This window comes from Dermacentor albipictus, chromosome 9 (assembly GCF_038994185.2).
Source record: "Dermacentor albipictus isolate Rhodes 1998 colony chromosome 9, USDA_Dalb.pri_finalv2, whole genome shotgun sequence".
NCBI classification, from domain to species: domain Eukaryota; kingdom Metazoa; phylum Arthropoda; class Arachnida; order Ixodida; family Ixodidae; genus Dermacentor; species Dermacentor albipictus.
Window position 1 is genome coordinate 15,885,433 of NC_091829.1, and position 24,094 is coordinate 15,909,526.

Genomic DNA, 24,094 nt, shown 5'->3' on the forward strand with positions numbered 1-24,094 from the left:
TTTGAGCAAACTTGATGGTACGAACCTCTCGCGTCTCCACCGTGTTTCGCAGTCACACGTTCCTCGACCTCCTCGCCGCTTCCGGTAACAACCCTCACGTCACCTTCGGCCTGAACCTGATCAAGAATAACGAGATAACCGCAAAGGACGCCCGCCGCTTCTACGGGCAACTCCACCTGAACCTGAAGGAAGTCAGCACTGCCATGATCCACGAAATTGCCGTAAGTGCAAATTGAGTACTGATCACCATCACATCAAGAGCATAGCACGCCGCTGAACTGCATGTCGCCCTCGGGACATACGTTTTCGCATTACGTGTGAAGGCAAAGTCAAGGGCAAAGTCAGCGGAACGCTTGCTTGATCCGATGCCTTTAGGTATCGTGTTCTCTCGTGCTAAATTATATCAGATAGATAATGGCGCCTGTAAATACAGCTTTTTTATTTATCTTCAAATTGGTGCCTATGTGCCTATGACGTTCTGTTGCTGCATACAAGTAGGCGTGTTTTATTTCTAGCGAAGCAATGGTATACATTGGGAACATACACTCCAAAGAAGGTTTGCAACTTTTAAGGCTTTTCTCGCCCCGATGTAATGTTCATATTTCTTGCACGGCTTTGCTGTCTTTAACGCCGCGCGCCCTGGAACCCGGAACTTCCAAGTCACGAAATACATCCTTCTTTTCAGATTGGTACAGTATTCTCGACAGGAATGCAGTGAGCGCCGAGTTTTCATGATATTAAATGCAAGTAACACACATGATGATAATTGTTTGGGGACATACAGGTCCTAAAGGGCGCAAGCTATACTTAGAGTGGAATGCGAATATGCAGTTGCACTGAAATGCCACCTAAAATTCGACAAACACCTGCCGTGTTTCCTCAGTGGCTATGGTGTTGAGCTGCTGAGCACGAGGTCACGGGATCGAATCCCGGCCACGGCCGCCGCATTTCGATGGGGGCGAAATGCGAAAACACCCGTGTACTTATATTTAGGTGCACGTTAAAGAACCCCAGGTGGTCGAAATTTCCGGAGTCCTCCACTACGGCGTGCCTCATAATGAGAAAGTGGTTTTGGCGCGAAAAACCCATAATTTAAAATTCGAGAAACAAGGGTAGGTCAAAACTAATCTGTGGCCCGTTCACTATAAACTCCCTGATATAATCAAACTGCATTTCGAAAGCGGAAGCGTAATAAAGATAATAGTAAAAGATAAATACCTTAATTAGTTACAAATAATTGCATTCTGATTTCAAGCTCAAAATATGCACCGAACACACAGGCGCACGCTGTGTATTAAACCACTGCGCGCCAAGTGGGCCAACTGGATAGAAAAAAGCGGAGCTAATTTCAACATTACGTTAAAGGGGCCGTGAACCACCTCTCCGGCTTGGCGAAGCGAAGCACGTTTTGTGCATAGCAAACGTTGGTGTGAACATCTCACTCAAGTTTTGCAGTCATGCGTGGCATGCGGAGCTCGTAAGTGGAGCACGAAGTCACCTTTCACCCAACAGATTATGGCTGCACCTCGCTCATTTCTGGACGCTTCATTTCGTAATAAAGCGGATTTCCACACGCGGCTGCTATTGTCCAACAGCGGACGTAAGTCAAGAAGAGTGTTTCCATGAGTGTACTTCATCGTACTATTATTGTGTATATTTGTTGACGAAGTTTAATGAACAACCAGAAGTAAGGAAGAATCCGCTTTTCAATTTCGATAATTGCGTACTTCCAGAAGAAGCCCAATATCGTATGCTCACGCTCGGCCGGGGTCACCCGCAGTAGAGTCGAACTTTCTGCACACTGCATATCAGTGTCCTAGCCTTCGGGCTCTCGCTAATTTCGCCTAGTTTTGAGCGCTGAACTAGCCTCGAACCCCGCCAAACGTAGGGCCACGCGCCACGCAAGCTTGCCAGAACACGCTCATTTTATGCGCATGCTCAATCAGCGCACGCTCAATCATTTATGCAGTTCATCATTAAATGATATGTGTTATAGAGAGTAACTATTTGGTTGTCTATGATCTGAGTACAGTAATTTGTGCGTGACTTCGACCAAACCATAGATACAGTGCACAAGTTATGGGTAAGGTTCCTGTTTAAGTATATAGTGGAGAAGGATGTAAAATCCTGCCTAATGGTATTAAAAATAAGTACAGCCAATGAGAAACTGTAAAGTTCATAGTACGGCAGTACCTTAACTGCGTCGTATAGGGATTCTTTAGTAATAGGTGCGGAACGGAATACCGTCTTCGACGCCCTGAACTCAAGCGAGAAAAGCCGGTCGGAAACTGATTTGTTACATGCGCCTCAAACTAGCTGACAGCACAAAAAATGGGAGTGAACTACTGAAACATAAATCTGCTTTCTCAAACGCAGAGGTAAAAGATTTTTTACTCGTTGCAACAAACCAATAGACCTAAATGCTTTCAGACGAAACTGATCCACGTGATCCGTCCATGTTAAGTCATATTTGAAACAGACGCCTAGGAAGCCGCAAGAATTTGTTGGCAATAGATTGGTATTATAGATCTGTAGTTGCACTTGATGATTCAAGGGCTTGTTGTTGGAGCGGAAAATAATATATTGCGATTTCTTTACATTTAATTCAAGTTCGTTGCTATTTTACCAGATCTGTAACTGACTCAGCCACTGATTAGCATGTTGCTCAAGTGAGGCAAGATTCGGACCAGAAAAGACGACATTAGTGTCATCCGCGTAAATGATAATATCAGGTGCCCGGGGGATGTTAACGAGGTCAGTGATAAATAAATAACAAAGGCCCAAGAATAGATCCTTGCGGCACACCTACTGCAATAATGGCACACCTACTGTAAAGTTGCACCATGCAGCCTCTCACGTGCTCTCAGTTCTAACTTTCTCCCTCTTTCTATCCCGTTTCTGTTAATCCCAGTGCAGGGTAGCAAACCGGGGGCTTGTCCGGTTGGCCTTCCCGCCATTCCTCTCCTTTCTTTCTCTCTTGTCTGATGGCGTGCTGTAGGCGCGAAAAACGATAGTGGCGTCTACGTTAACATCCAAGATCAAATTTGAACTGCGCGCCACGGTGACGGTAAGTAGGCGAAGCGTTGTGGGCACACCCCACTTCGCCGTAGCATTCGCTGTGAAGGCATTGAAGAAGGAACAGAAGCACCGCGAAGGGCCCTGTTTGATTGCCAATGACTCCGCATCTGCTGAACGCACTGAAGTACTTTTTGCGGCAAAGTATTTCTTGAATCGCCCATATTACCTTCAAAAGCACCTGTGCACTTCGATTCAGGGACCCTTTAAAGCTTTAAAGGTCTTTCGTCTCTCCAGTAATTTCTGCATAGACTGACGCTACAGAGAAGCGTTATTTAGCATTTTCTTAGCATGATTCATGCCTAGCCGTTACCAGAAAATGTAACGCAGCGAGTAACTGCAAAAAAAAATATATACAGCATTATGCACTGGTTCATTCGTGCAAAGAACATGTTCACGCTTAGTTTACGTTATGTACGATGTTCGCTGAAGTGTATCCTTCTCCACTCTCTGCCTGCCTCCTCAGGGTTGCGTTTGTTAATAAGTCAAGTTCTTTTCAAGTGTTCGGCTTTGTCGGCACTCAGGCTGAGCCAGCGCTGGCAGATAAAATTCCAACCTAAAAAAAACCTGAAACAGTAACAACAATCGCAAACGTAACCACCACTGTGCAGGACTCGTGCAAATCGGAGCCCGTCAAGAGCAACGCAGGAACCTGGAGTGCCTGCAAATTCGCTGCCAGCACAGCCGCAGGCGCCAGGGGATGCAAGCACGCACATCATGACCATGAGGAGGACCATGGCACCTGCAACCCCGAGATCATCTCGCACATCTTCAACGTGAGCGTCTCATTGGGTCGATTTACACGCTTAATACCATCATGTGTGGTCAAGCTCCCAACATTGACGCATAGTTTAGGCGGTGCAAAGTGATTTGCCTTGCACATATTTATTAGGCCCCTAGTGGAGTTACGCAGTAGCAAAAGATGGTTGATTTGTAGCCACTCCCAACTTTTGATCCTATGGACATTACTAAGAAAGTTCGTAACTATTCTGAGTATTCTTAGTAGTGAGGAAGTATACGAGTCAGTTTACCGAAGCAAGCCGAATGTGTTTAAAGTAGGGGAATTGCAGATGATAATGATGTCAATTAGACAGCGCATTATTGGAAGCTGCGAAGAATAGTGTATGTGTAATACACACTAAGAAATAGTGACGTAACGAGTCGATTAAGATTTTCTTATTCATGTTATCATATATGTCGCAATAGCAGGATTAAAGCTGCTCGCTGCTTAGTAAGACAGGCGAGACGGTGTGCAAGACCAAATAATATATATACGCACCCTAGGCAAACACATTTCCAGCGTGCAACGTCTACTTGGTTACTCAACCAGCATAGTGTTCCACTGCAATGCAATGCAAGAAAACATCTGAGCTAATATTCCTCTTTCTCCCAGCAACATCAATCCACAAACATTTTCGTCGTCCTGTACACTCAATGGCTTTCACAACGCTGGCCGTGAGCCACAATGCATTCTTTATATATTCGAAATGTTGTATTGCGTCTATAAGAGGTAATGAGGCTCTGTCATGTATTGCTATAGATTTCGCTCCTACGTATTGAGAAATAATAGACATCTGAGAAGGAATTTAATCAGGGACATAAGCACTAACTTTCAACTACTTTCTCCCAGTTGGTGTAATGTTCTGAACCCTGCATTTTTCCTAACGAACACCTGGTCCGTGCCACGCAGTACTCAGTCACGCCAGCAGAAACACATGACGTGTCCGAGTTCAAGAGCACCGTCTATCTGCGAGTGGCCGGAAACCTGGGCACGCGAAAAGCGATGCACTACCTGGAACGCTTCATCTGCCCCAAGTGGCACGCCAGCGAGCCCAAGAGGATGGCCGCCCTGTGGGCGCTGAAGCAGGCCTCCAAGAACCACCCTCGTCTGGTAAGTGTTTACTCAGTGACACCAGTCTATGCGCTGCACCGAAAAGGCGAGCTCTGCATGCTTCAAGCGCACAGCACAGAGCAACGCGAAATTACTTCTGACTAGCACTACCTAGAACAACGTTTTTAGCCCACAATGCGAAGGCCTAATACTATTATACAAAATACTGTACTTTCTCAAACATACGTAGAATGGCAATATAGGTCGACCCTTATATGTTGAACTCGCCTAGACAAAAACACAATACTTCGAGTATACACAGTGATCATATTCAGGTATTAGATTTTTTATAATCGCCCATGACAGTTAGCCCAATTCTAGACCTTGAGCTGGGTGATTCAAAGGGGGGGACATTAGTTGCATGAGAAGTCGAAACACAAATCAATTATTTCACAAGAAATTGCTAATTAACTTCGTTATCAATTAGTTACGGCACATATTGCGATTTACGATTTGTAGCCGCTGAGTTTGCAAGGGATATCTACATAATAATAATAATAATATAATAATAATATTTTTTATTCACTTCAATTCGTACAACGTGTTCCAGCCTGCATAAGCGTTGCCGCTTGTGTGCTGAGCTGGGCAGCCAGGTTAAGCACATGAAACAACAGCGAGTAAATCATAGTTGAAAAGTAGGGAAAATAAAATCAACCAAATACTCAGCAACTGCTTGTGCGACATAAGAACAAACAAGCAAACAAACAAGAACCAGCAGAACATATGATAGCAAATCCACCGTGCACACTTTCGTACACGAAATGAAAACATTAAGAACATGACCAACAGCAAATTACCTTATTCTATATTATCGTTCAGCCAAGGTCGAAGAAAATTCTTAAGGTCTTTTAAACCGGTAATATTCGGGAGGGTTCCAAATTTATTGAAGTAGTAAGGAACATAGTAGGTGCGGGTTCTTTTGCCATAAGTGGTGAAGATGCGGGGTATGACATACTTTTCTGATTGACGGAGAGGCCGTACTTTAATGTTGCAGGTTTTAAAGGAGCTGTGAAAGAAATGCTTGTATAATATGTCAAAGATAAATTGCTTGTGTACAGGAAGCATGTCAAAATATTCCATACTGTCTCTGGCTGACTTATCATGATAGTTGGTTCCATAGGAGAGATTGGTTGCAATCCTGTGCACAATGCGGCTTAATGTGTTTAATTTATATAAAGAAGCGGTTCCGTAAATTGTTATCCCGTATCGTAATATTGACTCTCCGAATCCCTTATATACCATTTTTCTAACCGATACATCACATATAGATCGTAGAGCATATATATAAACACACACTAGGCGTAGGCGTTTGGCTAACTCTGAAATATGAATATTCCACGACAGTGTTTCGTCAAATGTGATACCAAGGTATTTAAAATTGGATTTAAGTTCCAAAGGTGGGCATGAACAACACGTACAGTTTCTCTCATGAAGGTATATATTTGATAGTACTCTAACCACTTTATATGGGCTATGAAAACAAAGTAGGCAGGTTTTTGTATTATTAGTAAAAATCTGATTAGTGTTGAACCATTCTATCAAAAGATGCACATCCTGTTGCATCCTGTCGGAGGCCTCTTCATACGTTTCACTTGGTATCGCCAGGGCAGTATCATCCGCGTATAAAAAGAGTTGCGAGTTCAGTGGAAGACAGGTCATATCATTGACGTAGATATTAAATAACAAGGGTCCTAAAATTGATCCCTGAGGAACACCTGTCGAAACGTTCAAAATTGGGCTGTGTAATCCGCCTAGTTGGACGCATTGGGCTCGATCAGCAAAATAGCTTTTAAAGAACGACTTGTATGGACCTCTAAAACCAATACTGTCAAGTTTATCTATTAATAAATTGTGATTGATAGTATCAAAGGCTTTTTGCAAATCAATAAAAAGTGTAAGGACAATGTTATTGTTATCTATTTCTTTGCAGACTAGGTCATGAAAATCCTCTAGTAGGTTTACCGTACTTTTACCTTTGCGGAAACCATACTGGGCTGCATTTAGTAGATGGTACTTATCAAGAAATGATGTCATGCTAATATGTATAATTTTCTCTATGATACAAGCGAGGGATGACAAAATTGCGATTGGCCTATAATTATTATAATCCTTTTTGGAGCCTTTTTTATGCAATGGTCTTATTACGCTTACTTTCATGAACATGTGAATTTGCCCAGTTATTAACGTTTCGTTGATAATGAAAAGTAAAACAGTTTTAAGTATGTCAAAATGCACTATGAGATCTCTTATCCTAACACTATCATAGCCTGGGGATTTCGTTATTGGCATTGTTTTCAACACATCCCATAATTCCGGCTCAGTGACAGTAGGCATGTAAGCTGAATGAATGCTTGAAGCAACTGCAGTAACGTTCGCCATTTTGCTTCCCTGTCTACACAAGAAAGTAACAGATTCTACAAAGTGTTTATTGAACTCAGTGGCCAATTCTACCTTGGTTTTATCTGGAAAGGCCTGTTCTAAAGTATCATCAATGCTTTTCTTGGATGGTTTACCTATGGTGGTTTGAACTAATTGCCAAGTTTTTTTTACGTCACTACTGCATGCCGAGAATTGATTAAGCTGGTACTGTTTTTTTGCCAGTCGTATTTTTGCTGTAATCTTATTTCGCAGTTGCCTGAATTCTTCTCTTAGTGCAAAGTCATGAGGGTTCTCATTGCGCCTTCTTAAAAGTTTACTTTTGATGTAAGATAGCTCAATAATTTCCTTGTTTATCCAAGGACTGATTTCGCCGCTTCATCCTCACCTTAGTTTTCGATTTATTGTAAATTGATTTTAGTTGCTCTACGAGCAGTTCGTAAGCATATAGGTGATTGTACTGAAACAGGGAAGTCCAGTCATACAACTTAATTAGTTTATCTACTTTTTCATTGTTAATTACAAGCCTTTCTGTAGATCTCTCCTGTGCCACCATTATACTATTTTTTAACAACGTAAGCGCAACAAAATAATGATCTGCAACTTTTTCTTTGATAATACAGCCGAATGTTTCCTGTTGCGCTACGGTTGTACTGATATGGTCAATACATGTCTGTGTGAATTTACTTCCTAGAAATTCTTCTCGCGTATAGCCCTGAATTTTATTCTCCAAGCCAAAACTGGCCAACAACGTTAAGTACTCACTTACACCTACCCTATTGGTCACCGAAATGTCAATGTTGAAGTCTCCTGCGAGAATCACACGTTTATTTACTCCATATTTTTTCAGGAATCTAGCGAGCTCCTCTAAAAAAACTGCAATATTCTTGCTAGGAGGTCTGTAAACCGCACAAACTAAAAATTCATCTTCATTGGTAGAAAGATAAAGCGCTATAACTTCCGCTTCATCAAATTCAACTTTTAAGCATTCACAAAACCAGCAATTTTTCACAAATACCAACACTCCTCCACCGCGTTTGCTCTCTCTGCACAAGGCAAACGATTGATAGTTCTGTATATTATAAAGAGAGCAATCAAACTCGCTTACATTTATCTCAGTAAATATTATGACCTCCAGAAAAGTTAAAACATTCTCCAAGTACATTTGTAACAAGTTCCAATTCTTGTGAAGACTTCTCACATTCACATGGATAAGATCAAAACTTGTACAAGATTCAACTGACATGAGTTCCCGGCGTATCTTCATCCACTCAGAAAATGAATGTACAATCTCAGTCATCACGTTATCTTGCGCAGATCCGCTTCGTTCTCAACAAGAATAACAGGGGCACCTTCAATTTTCTTAACAAATATGCGACCATTTCGCACCCAAACATATTTGTAGTGTTTCTCAGTTGCTTGGCGCTTTGCCATCCATCGAAGCTTCTTGGCTAGATGTGTCAAATTTTCATTTATGTAAATGTTCTCATGTTTCAGCATGTTTCGCTTTGCAAGCCACTTTTCTCTTGTTTCTCTCTTGGTGAAACGGACTAGTATGGGAGCCTCAGCATCTGCTTTGCCTTTAATCCTGTGCACAACTTCGACTTCCTCATTCCTGGGAAGGGGTAGTTCGAGTCTCCCTGCAAGGGAATTTATAACTGCTCTCAAGTCTTCCCTCTCATGGCACTTGATCCCATGAATTTCCAAATTATTACGTCTTGAATAGGATTCCATCCTATTCACCTCCATTTCCAGTTGAGAAAGTCTAGTGTCTTTTGCTATCAGCTGAGCTTCCATGTCCGTAGCTTTTTTCTTCAGCTCTTTTACTTCTTGATTCTGGGTTTCAAGAGTTTTAAGCACTTCATCATATTTGGAAGAGATCAAATCGAGTGATTCTTCTATGCTCTGTATTGTTAGTGCTTGGTCCTCAAGTTTTCCATTGGTGGTATCATGTTTAGCCAGCTGCTCCTCCTGCTTTCTTTCGAGCTCATCAAAACGGCGTAGCATAGTGTCAAGCTTCGACATGACGTCAACCAAAGAAGGTTGCTCGCTGTCTGCCATTAACTTCTTACGCTGGGAGCCAGCCCCTTCTTCAGCGTTCGACAGTCGTGTTTTGTGGTTTGCACACGTGGGACATAACCAAATACAGATCGTTTCTACTGACATGCTTTTTAGGTTAGTCTTTGTGACGCCAGAGCATTTGCCGGCATGATAACGGTTATCACAATCGCTACAACGAAGGCACTGGCTATCAGGTGCAATAGCTTTCAGGCACGCGAGGCAATCATTGCTAGACATTGTGAACACAACTTTGTGCAGTCCGGCGGAGCAGAATTTATATTCAAACACTGAAGTAGTTACGAAACGCTGCTCTCACCTACGTAAGCGAAGAAAGAGCGTTATGCCGCGCTCATGCACTCCGCCGGACTGCGCTGGTTCACAATCGGCGTTGGCTTTTTAAGCGTTGTTGCCCGGTGTCGCCCTCCTGGATTGGCTGCCACCACGATGACGCACTCGCGGTATGGACTGTGTAGCCATGGGCGCTTGCACAGAATCTTCTCCGGTATCACGTCGATAACAGCGCCGAAGATGGAAGCATCCGAAGCCGGGGAAGCGACAGTCAGGTCCCTTGGGTCTGGCGGTTCCTACGTAAGCGAAGAAAGAGCGTTATGCCGCGCTCATGCACTCCGCCGGACTGCGGATTAGTATTGAGAAAAGAGTATTGTAAAAGAGTAGACTGGGAAAAGAGTATTGAGGATTGCATAGGCTTCGAGATATGCGCCAGCAAACTAGCGATAAAAAGAGCACTGTTGTCACACCCTATTTTTTAAGGAAATTGTTTTTATGCATTGAAGCACAAAAGTAACTGGAACGCCCATGCATTTCATCTTACACTTTGACAGTGAATGCGTAGAAGATGGTGTCCTTATGAAAATTATTTCCAAGTGGATACGCCGTGCAAACTCACTGGCTACAATTCATGAATTGACATATGTGCCGTAAGGTAATTAGGAATAATCTAGTGAATATTTGTCTAATCGTTGAATATGTGCTTCAATTTCTCGTTCAAGTATTGTCCATCACTTTGAATAATACATTTAAAGACTAGAATTACGCAATCTGCCACAAGCGATTTTTTATTGTTCTGTAGAAATCAAGCATGATCACCTCGTAGGTTAACTCCTATCTTTTTTTAGAAAAGCTAAAAGCATGGAACGTGACACACCTTCATTTACCATATGCTCAGCTACTGAATCTCGTCAGTCGATGCCACAAACTGCATCCTCGTCGGAAGTGGCAGAGAAGTCATTTTCATCTGATGCTTCGCAGCCGTTGTCGGCATCCAAAATGGCGCCGTACGCGATTCCTTCGAGCGCGTTTTATATGCAGCTCTATCTAAAGCTAGATCGAATAATCTCCATATTTTATTTTATTTATTTCAAAGTACCTTACAGGCCCCAAGGGGAGCATTGAGTAAGGGGGGCGTCATTGAACAAATGACAAGAGAAAACATATATATGAGCGCTAAAAAATGTGAGCTAAAAATGTTTGTAATGATCACATGCTTCCAAACAGTGTTAAAAAAAACGCTAAATCAATACAAAGCGTTATCGGAAAAGGAATGAAAAGGGCAATTTACTCTAACATAAAAGGCAATGTAACACTTGCGCGAAATAACGTACATTGCGCGAGTACATAAAGCAAACAAAATTGAAACCACAATAACAAGAAAGTCACGTATTATATTATTATACTGACATTATGGCGCGCTCGAGGAAGTAACTCTGTTAGCTTGATACCATTGCTTGTTTGTTCACGAACATAATTCAATGACTCCTTTTGGGTGATGTTTAAAGAAGAAAAAGATTGACCTATACTGCAGTAAATACAGTATGTGCCAAATCCATAGCGCAGATGTCACCGCATATTTTGAATCATGTTACTGCAAAGTCAGCGCCAGCTGCTGCCGACTCTCTTAAGATTGCTTATTCAAACAGCATGTCAATTTCCCGAGTATGTGGCACTGTAGCTTCATTTTTACATATTCAGAAGACATGCAAGGAGACGACTACTTTGAGAAGCCAACAAAGTAGACGTTAATCTTCAAGCACATCTGATCAATACAGCAACAATATGACAATTTAAAGGGTAACGTTGCTACTACGTAGCTACTAACACGCATAAACGACTACAACCTGACCTAATCAGACCTGCCTTAAGACCCCTAACCCTTCACCACTTGCGGAGCTGAAGGTGCCAGTTGAGTTAGGTGTTTTATTTATTGTTCTATCATGTAGCCTTATGGGAATCTCATAGCAACATTGCGTATCTTTTTTCAAAGTGGCAACTGGTTCAATATTTTTCTTGGTCTATACGCCTGTCCCAAACTTGTTGTGATAACAACGCTTCATAAAGCAGCACCTCATTTCACACGACACTGCAGACAGCGGAAATTTTGTGCTTGCTTTATGGCAGCAGATGTCCCAAGTGAAAATTAAACCCTGAACATCTATTGGTTCTTAGATCAAGCCTTGACATCCCATATCCACTGTGTATGTCGTGCGGGCCCAGCTGTTCTCACATTTTCTGATTTTTCTGCTTTCGTGTCTCAATTTAAGAGGCATCTATTACATGTTTTTCAATCTTCCTCTCACTCACGACTGTCCACGAAATCCTGTTCTCGCGACCCGCTTTCTCTTGCTTCCTCGCAGGCACACTCTATCGCCTTGCCGATATTCTACAACACGAGCGAACCGAGTGAGCTCCGTATCGCCTCCTTCCTCGTCGTCCTGTTCAGCCACCCAGAGCTCTACCTATTGCGTCACATCGCCCGCGAAATGGTCACAGAGCCCAGCGACCAGGTGGTGGCGTTCGTCTCGAGCGCATTCCGCTCCCTGGCAAAGTCCAAATACCCCTGCCATCGAGAACTGTGAGTCACTCGGTGGATAGGCGATAGTTCTTGCTTTTAGAACTATTGAAAGTTGAACACGTTGTTAGTGATTCATAATACGGTGACACCAGCGTGCAAACAAGGACGATAAGTGGAACAAGAACAACAAAAGGAGGAGGTGTTCATTTACACGCCTACTCTTCCGTACCACTAATTCGTTCATCTAGGCTAGCCGACAAGTATAAATTCTACTGGTGTAACGCATTTGGGTCATACTTTCAATTCACGAATGCCAGCTCATAGATAGATTTTGGAAAATAAATATCCTGCCTTGAAACTTGATGGACCAGTGAGAAATTGTAAAACAAGTTGAGGTCCGCGCAGCGATCGACGAGTTGGGTATGATACATATGAGGTTAGAATTCAGGAGGACTCAGGTGGATTTGGGAAAGAAGAAGATTAATCCATCTAGTTCACATTAGTGTCAGAGGTAGCCCTTGAAGAGGGCAGAGACAAAGGCCCTGTGCAGCTGGATAGGCAAATGAGATTGGACTGTGGAAATAAGGCAGCTCCAAACCTCCCCCTTGTAGTGGACTTCCCACCATGCTATGATGAATATGATGACGATGCGTTAAGTATAGAATTAGGTATTCTGCGGTTGTGCCCAAACTTTTTGGTTATTGTAACATATGTTTCTACCAGAAAACACTGAATTACACTGCAGCGGAGATAACGGACGACTAGGGGCCTCTGAATATTTAAAAACATTGGAGTACCAATATTCTATATTTAATATTCTTATTCGCACCAAGCATTCAAAAATTTTCCACAATTTTATACAATACGAATATTCGAAAAAAAATTGCTTATACTCCTTGCCGCCCAGGAGGAGACGTGATTCCTTGTGCATGTTCATATCTAACCCGCGTATCTGATCCCAATTTTGTGCAACTTAGCACACTACTGCGAGTCTGCAGAATTAAGTGCGTAGTGTTAGCTCCGCCGCCAGATGACAAAGCAGTGCGCCAAAGCCACCATCTTAGTGGCAGGGTGCACGGGTATAGCTCCAATGGCCCAATCAACAGCGATTTCCATATTTGCGAGCCTGCAAATATGACGTTCAAGATTATATGACGGCGCAAACATGACGGTCAACATGACTGCCCGTCAAGCGCCCATCTTGACCGACAACGCAGCGAATCGCGTTCCTCTTCATATAATTTTTTTAGCACAGAGCGACAGGCGATACGGTCTCGCGACAAGTGTCAGAGGGCAGCCCTGAAGGTATGTCTATCACGACGCTTGCGCGGATCGCAGAAAAGCACAGATTATGCCTTGCACATGGTTCGGTGCTACCTGCACTCATGAGCTTATTGCATGACCAAAAATGCGATTAATAAAAGCTGGTACAGTATCCAATGCTCCCTAGGTAATGGTCATTTGATGATGTTTATTGTCTAATCTTGCACAGGTTGTCGAGACAAGATAGCGTGAATCACTCAAATCTTCAGATTAAAAGAGAGTTAAAAAATTCGTACTGTTAAGATTTATTAGTCTATCAGCCTAGTTTTTACCACTGGCGACGTACTTGCGGCTTCTTACAGTCAACTAACTTGCTAATCAACACGTCTGTATGTTCGATCTTCGAAGGTGAATACTCATTATCGATTCAACCCGTATTAAAAAAATTGGTATTCGCACACACCGACACACCTCCTTCCTGTGAAACTGCTCTTCATTTACTTCATCTAGATCACTGCGTTCGTAACATGGCGTGATTTATTTTATGGTCCATTATTAGTTTTTGACTTCTTCTCCTGAAGGTTTAGCTGTATCAGCGAAAGTCCCCTGATTGTATGGTCACGTTTTCACAGGTTACCGTAAAGGCAAACGTCAGTGCATGCCTGTGTTCCAGAACCACTCACTCTCAGTACACTTCTAAATATTTAGCTTTCATATAAGATCACACATTCACTCGTTGCCTTTTTAAACCCACTAATGACACCTCGCAGGAAAAAAGAAACGTTCAATTCCATACTTGCTCTCACTTCTCTTACGCAGTGCCCAGCAGATGCGCTACGTGCTGCCAGAATGGGATGACGACACAAGGTTCAGGAGACCCATCGACAAGGCTTCGTCTCACCTTATCATCTCTTCCACATACAGCCGTAAGCTTACACCCACATGTCTAAAAGCTGTTATTTTCTGTAGAACATCTGACAATTTCGATAGATGTGTTCCTGCTAATATTCCAATATTGGTGTTACTCTGTTCCACTTGAAAGACTGCTGTCGAGCTTCTGCACCTACGTGGGTGGCGATGTGGGCTTGTTGGTCGGTCGTCAGTGAAACGTATCTGTATAGCGCAACAAAGCAAGGACACAGGAAGAAACGAAGACGAATACAAGCGCTAACTATCAACAACGAAAATTTACTTCCGTGTCGATATCATCGCTGTGCACGTGGTTGCATCGGGGTGTAAGTATGACCGATCCCTGAAGTAAATTTTCATTGTTTATAGTTAGCGCTTGTCTTCGTTTTCGTTTCTTCTTGTGTCCTTGTTTTGTGGCGCTATACAGATATCTTTCAATGATTATGCACTTAACCTCTTCGGACAAAGAATCCACAGCTCTCACGCAAAGAATTTCTCGCGCATTTCTACGTCGTGAAGTTAGGCACGCGCACATTATGGGCAAGAAAGGGGCAACCACTGTCAAAGGTCTGGGAGGCTTGCCAAAGCAAGTTTCGCCTGAATAACCTTTAATAATACGTACGTAGACCGAGTCCTTTATCATCAATTAAACATTACACAGTAGCCTGACGGCAAAAGAATTTCCGCATGGGCAACCACTTCCCTTGTTTTTTTTTCTTTTCTTTTCTTCAGCTTCAGGAAGCATTAATTTCTTTTTGTTCACTGAATAAGCAGGAGCGTACTTACCAAATGGGGAACAAATAACCGCCAGGCAGAAGTCTATCTTTGTTACGATTTAGTCGCGTACAGGTCAGAAAGCTCGGGGCTGCAATGGTTCCATTCTTCGATGCAGCCAAGTACGACTACGGTGGCATGACGTCTTCTGTGCTGATCCGCTCGCACGACAGCTACCTGCCCCGTAACATGTATATCATGCTAAGGGACTACAAGGCTGGCCACAACTTTGACACACTGACCCTTGAGTTCGAGAGCTGGGGCATGGACAAGACCTTGAATGACCACCTGGGTCCACAGCCCGGATCCACGAAGAACCTTTGGAACTTCATGGGCCGTCGTCGCATCCCGCGTGATGCATCGGCTAAAGAACGAAAGGAGATCGAGGACTCGGTGAGTGTTTTTAGGGCACTGACTAATTGATTATCGATGGGACAAATCTTGTATATATGAAGTGCCTAATCACAAGCTGATTGAATATTGTGCTGGTAGCTTTGGAGTGTTCTGACAGTGCTATGAATGTATTGAACGCTTTAGGTTTTTATGACTATGATGCGCGTCTCTTCACCAAACTTCATGATTGTTCGCCAGTTCCGTGGCCTGTTCGGCTACGTAGTAATGTTCAGTTGCTCTCTCACACGACATTTGAGCACTGCGCGGAAACGCTGAAACGTTAAAGATTTGTCGCGTTTTGGAGCCTGCAGTTGTCACGGTAAACGTTTGTAGCCTTTGAAAGACATTCTCGTATCCCAATCTGTCATCCTGTCATTACAACAGACGCGATTTTGTTTCAACGAGGGCAATTTCTGTATTTACTTGTATAACTGTAGCTGTTGCGACAGTGCCAATTTTGACGTGACAACACAAAAATTCATCTTTCCGAAAATTCCGAAATTCCGTTCCGAAATTGTTAATTCTAACAAATACCTACTTATGAAGACAGTCATTGTTCATTGCACGTTTCCTTATATATACCAATTACCAATCAGGGTCGATATGAATTTGTAAAATTGCACTGAAATGCATTGTGTTCGTGCTTATAATTTTCCCCTAAAAGCTTTACTCTAGATGCGGGATAACATTATATTTTGTTTTGACTTGGTTTGCACGAATGATAAAAGGCGCCATTGTAAGTTCGCTATATTTTTTTCATGATTGGACAGAACAAGACATGGTACGTGTGTTAGTCTGTTAAGTTTGCGCCCAGCAAATTCAACAGCTACGCTACAAATTGAGTGCGGTGTAGCTACCTCTTGTGCCTTCAGACCTGGCTTGAAGTATGACTTGTTTGAGGATTCTCGCAGACGTCTTCAAATCATTAGGAAATATTTGTATACATTTGCATGGTCAATCATGTTTTTTTTTGCCTACTTGTTCACTCACTTCCGACACAATTTACGCGGGAATACCCGTGTGCGCTAACACATTTTCTTTTTGACTTGGGTAACATGTTTAGTACCAAGGGACGAGGACCGAATGGAGACCTTGACCCCGCTGTAGTATATGTATAAAATAGCCGGAAATGTGCGAACTCCCACTCTTTCCGTGTGATCACCCGCTTCGCTCAGTTAAAGGTGGGTTTTCTCGTCTTCTCTGCCATGCACAGCTGCACATCACCGACCGAGAGTACGACCCGATGTATGCACGTCTCAGCCTGTCCATCTTCGGAAAGACCGTCGACACTTATAGCATCGACGAGAACATCTTGGCCACATTTAAACCGAGAGGTTGGCAGTTTCACTATCAAGTTGCAATATGTGGTAGTGTGCATGTGAGATGTGAATCGGTTTCTATTCTGCCCTCAAAGAAATGTTAGCTCCCTTAAGGTCTGTTCTTGTCAGAAAACATATAGACTTATCGATCCTGCATGCCTTTCTTGTCTTTAACGTTGCGCCCTCGGTAATTTCAAGTCGCAAACGACATGCACGTTATGAGCGTGACGTAGCATTCTTGAAACCAGCAGCGGCGCAAGCGCGCATTTTTTCTGTTCAAGAAATGAAACACAAACAAAAAAGACGATTGTTACTATTTGGGAACATGATACGATGCAAAGTGCGCAAATTATTTTATACTGTGTTAGCTAATAATAATTATCTGGAGTACCAGTTAAATACAATATACGCAAAATAGTTTACACGTGTAGTTAACACGTGTAGCATGCTAATCATGCTCATCTCAGCTATACGGCTGTTGCCTCACGAGATAGTGAACTGGAGGGTTAGATAGCTTGATGGAGGCGAGAATTCGACGAGGATATGGATATGCTCGATTGAAGCTAATCAGATATGATTGAAGACCGCTGAGAGGTATGCCTTCAGATGATCTCAATAGGCTGCTACTAAATATTACTCTAACAATAAAACATGCCTTCCTGCTTTATTACCAGTTACAGTTATAGTTGTAACGTAAACGCGTATGCGACCTCATATCTTCTCGTTTGTTTGCCTGACAGCGGAAAACATGCACAGGAATGTTTTTGCAGTCCAGGATAATGTGTCTATGCACATGGTTTCTTATTACGAGTACGAGTATGTCTATGCTTATGCTGTCCGCGGCTACTACCAAAGAATGAAGACACATTAAGTTTGTATTTCACCGCCATAGCCATCACCATAGTTTCCGCACTACATTATACACCTTGTGTATATCCGTCAGACGTTGAGGTTCGACTTAAAGTAATTTTAATACACTTATAGATTGACCTCGCGCGGACCAACTCAATTAGGCTTGCGTGTGAAACGGTAAGTGCAAAAACATCCAGCAGCACATTTGAAGTGTCATTTGTATTTTCATCAACACGTTCTGGCAAGTACGAATCGGGCTGTATAAATGGGCAAGCGCTTTTTATAGAAAGAGTAAAGCCTTGCGAGCTATGTTTTTCAAAATCGCTAAGGCAACCAACGCGAGTTCCAAAGCATCCTGCCCGTTCATCCACTATGAGGACAAAGCAATACGCACGCATGATGTTGGGACACGCCATGATAGAACTGCTCCAGTCCAACCAGGTTAGAATGTGCGGCGTTCCAAAGCAGATTTTACTTAACTCTGCACCTATAAACGACATATAGGACATAAATTCAGCACTTAAACGCCTGTAGTAGTCCGACCGTAATACGGGAAAGGCGTTACTCAGCATCACAACGATATATCATTGGGCTAACTTGTTCGACATCTTCGGAAGGGAGTGAGGAAGCGTCTTTCCTGTCCAGTCTGTGTCTTTCGGTATCACATCTGCGCTCTCTCTTTTAAGAAATATGGTATAGCATACTCGAAAATAGTAAGTTGATGGCGCTATAGCGGTTTAATCGAATACTTACCATGTTACTTCCCACTGTACTACGCTCCTTCAGGTAAACCAGAGGAGGCCGTTCAGAAGTTGTTGGGCGCCGAAGTCCGCAAGAAGTACTTTTACTTGACTAAAGACGTGACTGTGCTGATGCCGAGTGAGTTGGGCGTGCCAGTCATCTTCGACTTCAAGCAGGCAGAGTTTATCTACGGAAAGCGAGAGAAGATGGGTCTCACTCACGGCGACAACGCTGAGATCAACTTGGACATCAAGCGCCACTACCTGTGAGTACTTGTGCGGTTAATCCCTAAGCCACATTCCAGTGTCTACTTGCCTGTAGGTCAGTCTATCCAACCGTTTTCGCGCCTACCTGGGCTACTGAGTAGCCCGTGGTCTTATTGGTAGAGAATCAGGCGGATGTTGCAAGGGGACCGGGCTGCAAAATAACTGTCGTGCTAGCTTAGGTCACTGATTATGTGCCATCGGGTAAGCGGAACGCTTCATTTAAAAAAATCATCAGAATTGTTTGCAGTGCGTGAAAGAATATATTTAGAGAATCCTGCCTTATTATATATTGACACGCGCGCACCACGCGGACTTTGCCGTCGCGTTGCTAGATGGTGCACCACGTCCAGAGAAAAAGCGCGTGAGAGGAACCCTGCATATACACACCTTTCCACAACGTGTCTCTGCGGCGGCAATATTGTGTGATTCTAGGTTGCGTCAATGCTAATCGCTTTAACGTCGACATTCATGAAGAGATAGCTACTCCCACAATTTTCACTAGAATGTTTGCATAAATGCGAGCCGTACGGTGAGTCGAGTATGGAAGGCCTTAATCTTGTGCCCAATGATGGCGGGTATATAGCAGACTGCAATACATTTGGGATGCAGCCCCAAATGGTTTTGGACACATTTGGTTTTTAATGCAGCTTTTTCCCTCATTCCAACCTCTTACGTGAAACTCCATGCATGTAGTAAATAAATTAACTTGTACTTGAACTTGAACTTGAAAGCACCGAATCTATCTCAGAGCAGCGATTACTCGTGAAGTACCTCGTGAGTACTCGTGATCACAAGTGAATCGAATCTTAAATGCGTGCCGAATGGACTCCGCAGTAAACGTTTCGTCCTGTAGAATTCTCTTATGTTCGGCATGGCTTCCCAATAGCTAATCATACATTAGTTGAGAATTTCCACGACATTGCCTCCCACAACTAAAACGAAACAGCGGAGACCATCATTTCGCGTAACCACACCACACATTAGTCTCGTTTTGGAGTCCTGCTCTTAGGCGCCCTTTCCTGCGTGTAGCGCCGGCGTTTATCGGCGGCGTAAACGTGCGAGCGAGCGCAGCGGATGAAAGACCGAACTCGAAACGCAGCGGAGGAGGAAAGAAGGGGTGAGAGCGAAGTGAGCGCGAAGACGAAAGCGGAGGAGGAGGTTGCAGCAAAAGCATGAGGTGGAAAGCGCAGGAAGAGGGTGTGGCGAAAGCGTGAGAGGAAAACCCTAGTGCTACGCAAGACGTACACTGCGGCGACGACGGCTACGAGATGGCGCCAGAGTAGCGTGCGGCGGCTGCTGGGAATCGCGCCCACGCGTCACCCACGCGCTACATTCTCGCGCTTTCCCGCATTGCAAGGCAGGCGGACCACACTTGGCTCCGCTTGAAACATGCCGCACAAGACAGATCGTCCGCGGCAGCCACTATAACGCGAAATGAATATACATATAGAGCTGTGCTCAAATATCACATTAGGGAGTTTCGTAATCGCTGGTGATTTATTTGTTTTTTTCAATTCCCCCCACCTTCCGAACAGATACGACGTCGCGTCTAGCCAGATGTTTGGCTTCGCGCCGGAGTTCGCCAAGCTGGGTATCGGAACTGGCTACACTGCGAGGACCGTCATCTCCTGGCCGCTCGACCTCAAGGCGACCCTGGCGCCACTGGAGGGCAAGCTCAGCCTGCGCCGACCCCTGCATCTGCCCTGGAACGTTATCAACCACAACTTCCTGCCATTCACGTTCGTCATGCCCTTTGACATTAACGCTGATGGACCACAGGCAATGACTGAGTTCTTCAGGCTGGCGAAGCCTCTCTACCGACCTGAAGAACTGACCCAGGTAAAACATACACGGAAATAATTTGAAGCGTCAGCATTCCTCAGCTCATCGTCAGCCCTGCGTCTTCCGTCGCCGAGCGCTGCGCAGACCTCGGCAACGCGCCAGAAGGTGCTTCCATTGGTGCAAGCACACGCGATGCCCCGCGCGCTTTCACCAATGAAAGAGAGGAGTTCTGTCACGTGATGAAAATCTTAGCTCTCTGGATACCACCACCAGGTGTTGTCCTCCGCACATCACGGGCGGCGGAACCCAGAGATTGCGCCCGCAGTATTGTAGAAGTTTTGCCGCTGCCACGCCGCGGCAAAGCCTCACCTTTTGCTTCGTGAGCCGGTGGCTCTACGAGCGTTTGCCGCCGCGTCAGATTAGCCTGATGGCGTCTTTCGGGGACGCCGGCGGCTCTGTAAGCGCGCTGCAGTGCTCCCGTATGCGCCTTGCACTCTTAATGCTCGATCAGCATTCGATCATCGGTGATAAGCGTGGTGGATTAAACTAATACGCTGGAAAGTGCCCTATAGCGTGAATTATCATGGAGGAAGCAGTAGCTCAAGACCCCTAAGTGATTCGGCTAGCTCGAGACTGGGTGCAAAAAACGGCTAGCCCGCTGCACGGCTAACGCTTAGGGAGGGGTTACTAGGGCAGCCATCTTGCGAATGGCTCAGATCCTCCCGACCAGGCGACGCTGCTTCGTCTTGATTGAAAAAGGAATGCCCTTTTCCGATGCAGCACATACGTGGCTTTTGATGACAGGCGGCCTGTCTTGGTTGAAAACGCGCATCTCCCCCTCGCCCCGCACACCCATACACTTTTTGCGATGACTGCTGCCTGACACGCCAATTATCGTTTTGTTCTTTAGCATGGTTTGAATACGAGTACAACTGAAAAACAATATGAGAAATTCCTTCTCACGATGAACTTTACTGCAGGACGCTCATGAAACGCTACTGGATTAGTGTCTATTTAGGAATCAAAGTAGGATGAAGGAAGACGACACAAAATAAAAGAAAGATTGCCTGTTCACCTGAGTGCTATCGAGACAATGAGACACGCCCCTAAAAGACCAATGCGTCCATATTTCATGTTGTCTTCCTTCTTCCCCTGTTTTTGCGGTCGTCTTCTTGACTGTCCTGACGGACTTACTCAACGCCTGTTCTAGGCGGCTTTGACCAACAATGCACAGAAGACAATGTATGACATTTGACAATGACAATGTTGACAATACACAACAAGCGCTCAGTGCTTGTTTTCTCACGAGCAGATGATGTACGCATATTAGATGCTCTGGACTCATCTTTTTCCAACTTTGTTTCCCTCTCCCAGTCTGCTTTATGCTCAGTAGAGGATCTTTGGCAATACTTTAAAGATCTTGTGTTGCAATGCGTGAATAACTTTGTACCGACTAAAGTAATCACTGTACTCAAAACCCGCCCATGGATAGCAAAAGAAATTGTACGCTTGGAACGAAAGGCGAAGAAGACAAGAAAACAACTGCAGAAGCACCCCTCTGACAGTCACATGCGCAAACTTTCAGTGCTGCGCACTCAATTAAGCCAAAGCTATAAAAAAGCAAAAGACTACTACCACAATGTCACTATGAAGCAATTTCTCCTTTCGGCCCCTGCAAAATTGTGGCGGCATTTTTCTTCAAAATCAAAAACCGTGCCCACCCTCTGCATTAATGGCGAAACAGTGTCGGAGAAATTACAAGTTGCAGAATCGCTCAACAACTTTTTCTGTTCCGTATTTACAGTTGATAACGGTGAATTGATTGATAACGGTGAATTTTGACATTGCAAAGCTTTCCACCTATTAGTAATATTATAATAACGGAAGAAGGTGTTCTAAAGCTTTTACTTAACATTGATACAAAAAATCTTCTGGCGTCGATGCGATACCCAACACAATCCTGTTCCGGTATGCCGAGTGGTGCTCTAAATTTTTATGTGTGATTTTTAATAAGTCGTTACAACTATCCGAGTTGCTTCATGACTGGAAGTTTGGAAAGATTGTTCCAGTGCCAAAAGGAGGAGACGCATCGCTGCTTTCTTCCTATCGACCCATTTCTATACTCTGCACATGTTCCAAACTTCTTCAACACATCATCTTTAAACATCTAACAGCTTATCTTGAGCTTCATGGTTTTCTTCACCCCAGGCAGCATGAATTTCGTAAAGGGCTTTCAACTACTACTCAGCTTTTAGAAACCATTCATGATTTCGCAGCTATTCTGGATGAGCAAGGGCAAATTGATATTTTTTTAGATTTCGAGAAAGCATTTGACCGGGTATCACACACCAAACTCATGATAAAATTGAAACCTATACTTAAAAATCAGTCCCTTCTTTCTTGGATTCAAGCATACCTTACTTCGAGACTGCAAACTGTAAACATAGACGGAACACATTCACGTTCAAGACCTGTACTATCCGGAATCCCACAGGGATCAGTGCTTGGGCCCTTATTTTTCTTAATTGTCATCAATGATATTGCACAGGAATTGCCAGTTAAAATTAAATTGTTTGCTGACGATTGCGTATTATATAAAGAAATCCGTTGTCCCGCTGACCAATCGCTGTTAAATACCTAGCTGTCTACAGCGCAATCATGGTGCAGCACATGGCAAATGAAAATCAATGCGAAAAAAACTGTGGCGATGACCGTGACGCGGAAACGACACCCTTTAAACAACCAGTATTCGATCGATGGGCAAATTATAGACCGCGTGACAAGCTATAAATATTTGGGTGTAGTTATCAGCTCGGATCTAAAGTGGAATGAGCACGTGTCATACATAGAAAAGAAAGCCATGCAGAAGCTTTGTTACCTGAGGCGTTGCTTAAAAAATTCACCCCATGAGATAAAGCTACTAGCTTACAAAACTTTCATCCGCCCGATTCTTGAGTATGGGTCCATCGTCTGGGATCCACATGGCGATATTAACATAAAAAAGGTAGAAAAAATTCAGAGAAAGGCGGTACGATTTGTATTCAATTCCTTCAGCCGTCATGCATCACCAAGTGCTATGCTCGAAACAGCAGAACTGGTTACCCTGCAAAAACGGCGATTTAAAGAACGATTAAAGTACATGTATCTGCTCTGTCATGGAAAATTGGGCATCGACAAGGACACGTATACCGAGCCTCTAGCTAGTCGATCAACACGGTCTAGCCGCGCTAAGCAGCTTAAAGATTCCTACTGCAAAACAGAAGCCTTTAGAAATTCATATTTTCCCCGAACCATTAGGGAATGGAATGTACTTCCTGCTGCGGTGGTTGCCTGCGACACCATCGAATCATTCTTAAAGCTGCTTAAAGAAATTGTGTAAATGACCGGGGTATATCCCTGGCCTCCTTTCCTTTTTCTCTTTTCTTTTCGGCTTGTCCTTCCACATAATTGAACGCACGTGTTTTCTGATGCTCCTGCGACTGCTACACATTTTTTACACACTACCACATTATATTTGTCTGACAGGATGTATGTTCTGTAATCGTTTGCCACGTGTGGTATACATATGTTATTCTAGTTTAGT

At 43.8% G+C, this 24,094-nt stretch overlaps 1 protein-coding gene and 1 long non-coding RNA gene across 3 annotated transcripts in view; one reads left to right on the forward strand and one right to left on the reverse strand.

Moving 5' to 3' along the window:
* LOC135903672 (uncharacterized) overlaps positions 1-24,094 on the reverse strand; it is a 98,473-nt gene that overhangs the window by 27,284 nt on the left and 47,095 nt on the right. For both annotated transcript variants that reach the window (XR_010564884.1, XR_010564883.1), the window contains exons 3-5: positions 18,476-18,650; positions 15,401-15,522; positions 15,171-15,335 (exon numbers count right to left, since the gene is read on the reverse strand). This is a non-coding gene — a long non-coding RNA (uncharacterized lncRNA). The remainder of the gene's footprint in view (positions 1-15,170; positions 15,336-15,400; positions 15,523-18,475; positions 18,651-24,094) is intronic.
* The window catches only part of LOC135903668 (vitellogenin-6-like), a 48,643-nt gene that overhangs the window by 12,094 nt on the left and 12,455 nt on the right, over positions 1-24,094 (forward strand). The window contains exons 9-17 of the mRNA XM_065433992.1: positions 53-221; positions 3,687-3,851; positions 4,766-4,966; positions 12,055-12,272; positions 14,295-14,401; positions 15,277-15,551; positions 16,765-16,885; positions 18,509-18,728; positions 20,265-20,568. Of these exons, the coding sequence (XP_065290064.1) occupies positions 53-221; positions 3,687-3,851; positions 4,766-4,966; positions 12,055-12,272; positions 14,295-14,401; positions 15,277-15,551; positions 16,765-16,885; positions 18,509-18,728; positions 20,265-20,568 (1,780 nt within the window). The remainder of the gene's footprint in view (positions 1-52; positions 222-3,686; positions 3,852-4,765; positions 4,967-12,054; positions 12,273-14,294; positions 14,402-15,276; positions 15,552-16,764; positions 16,886-18,508; positions 18,729-20,264; positions 20,569-24,094) is intronic.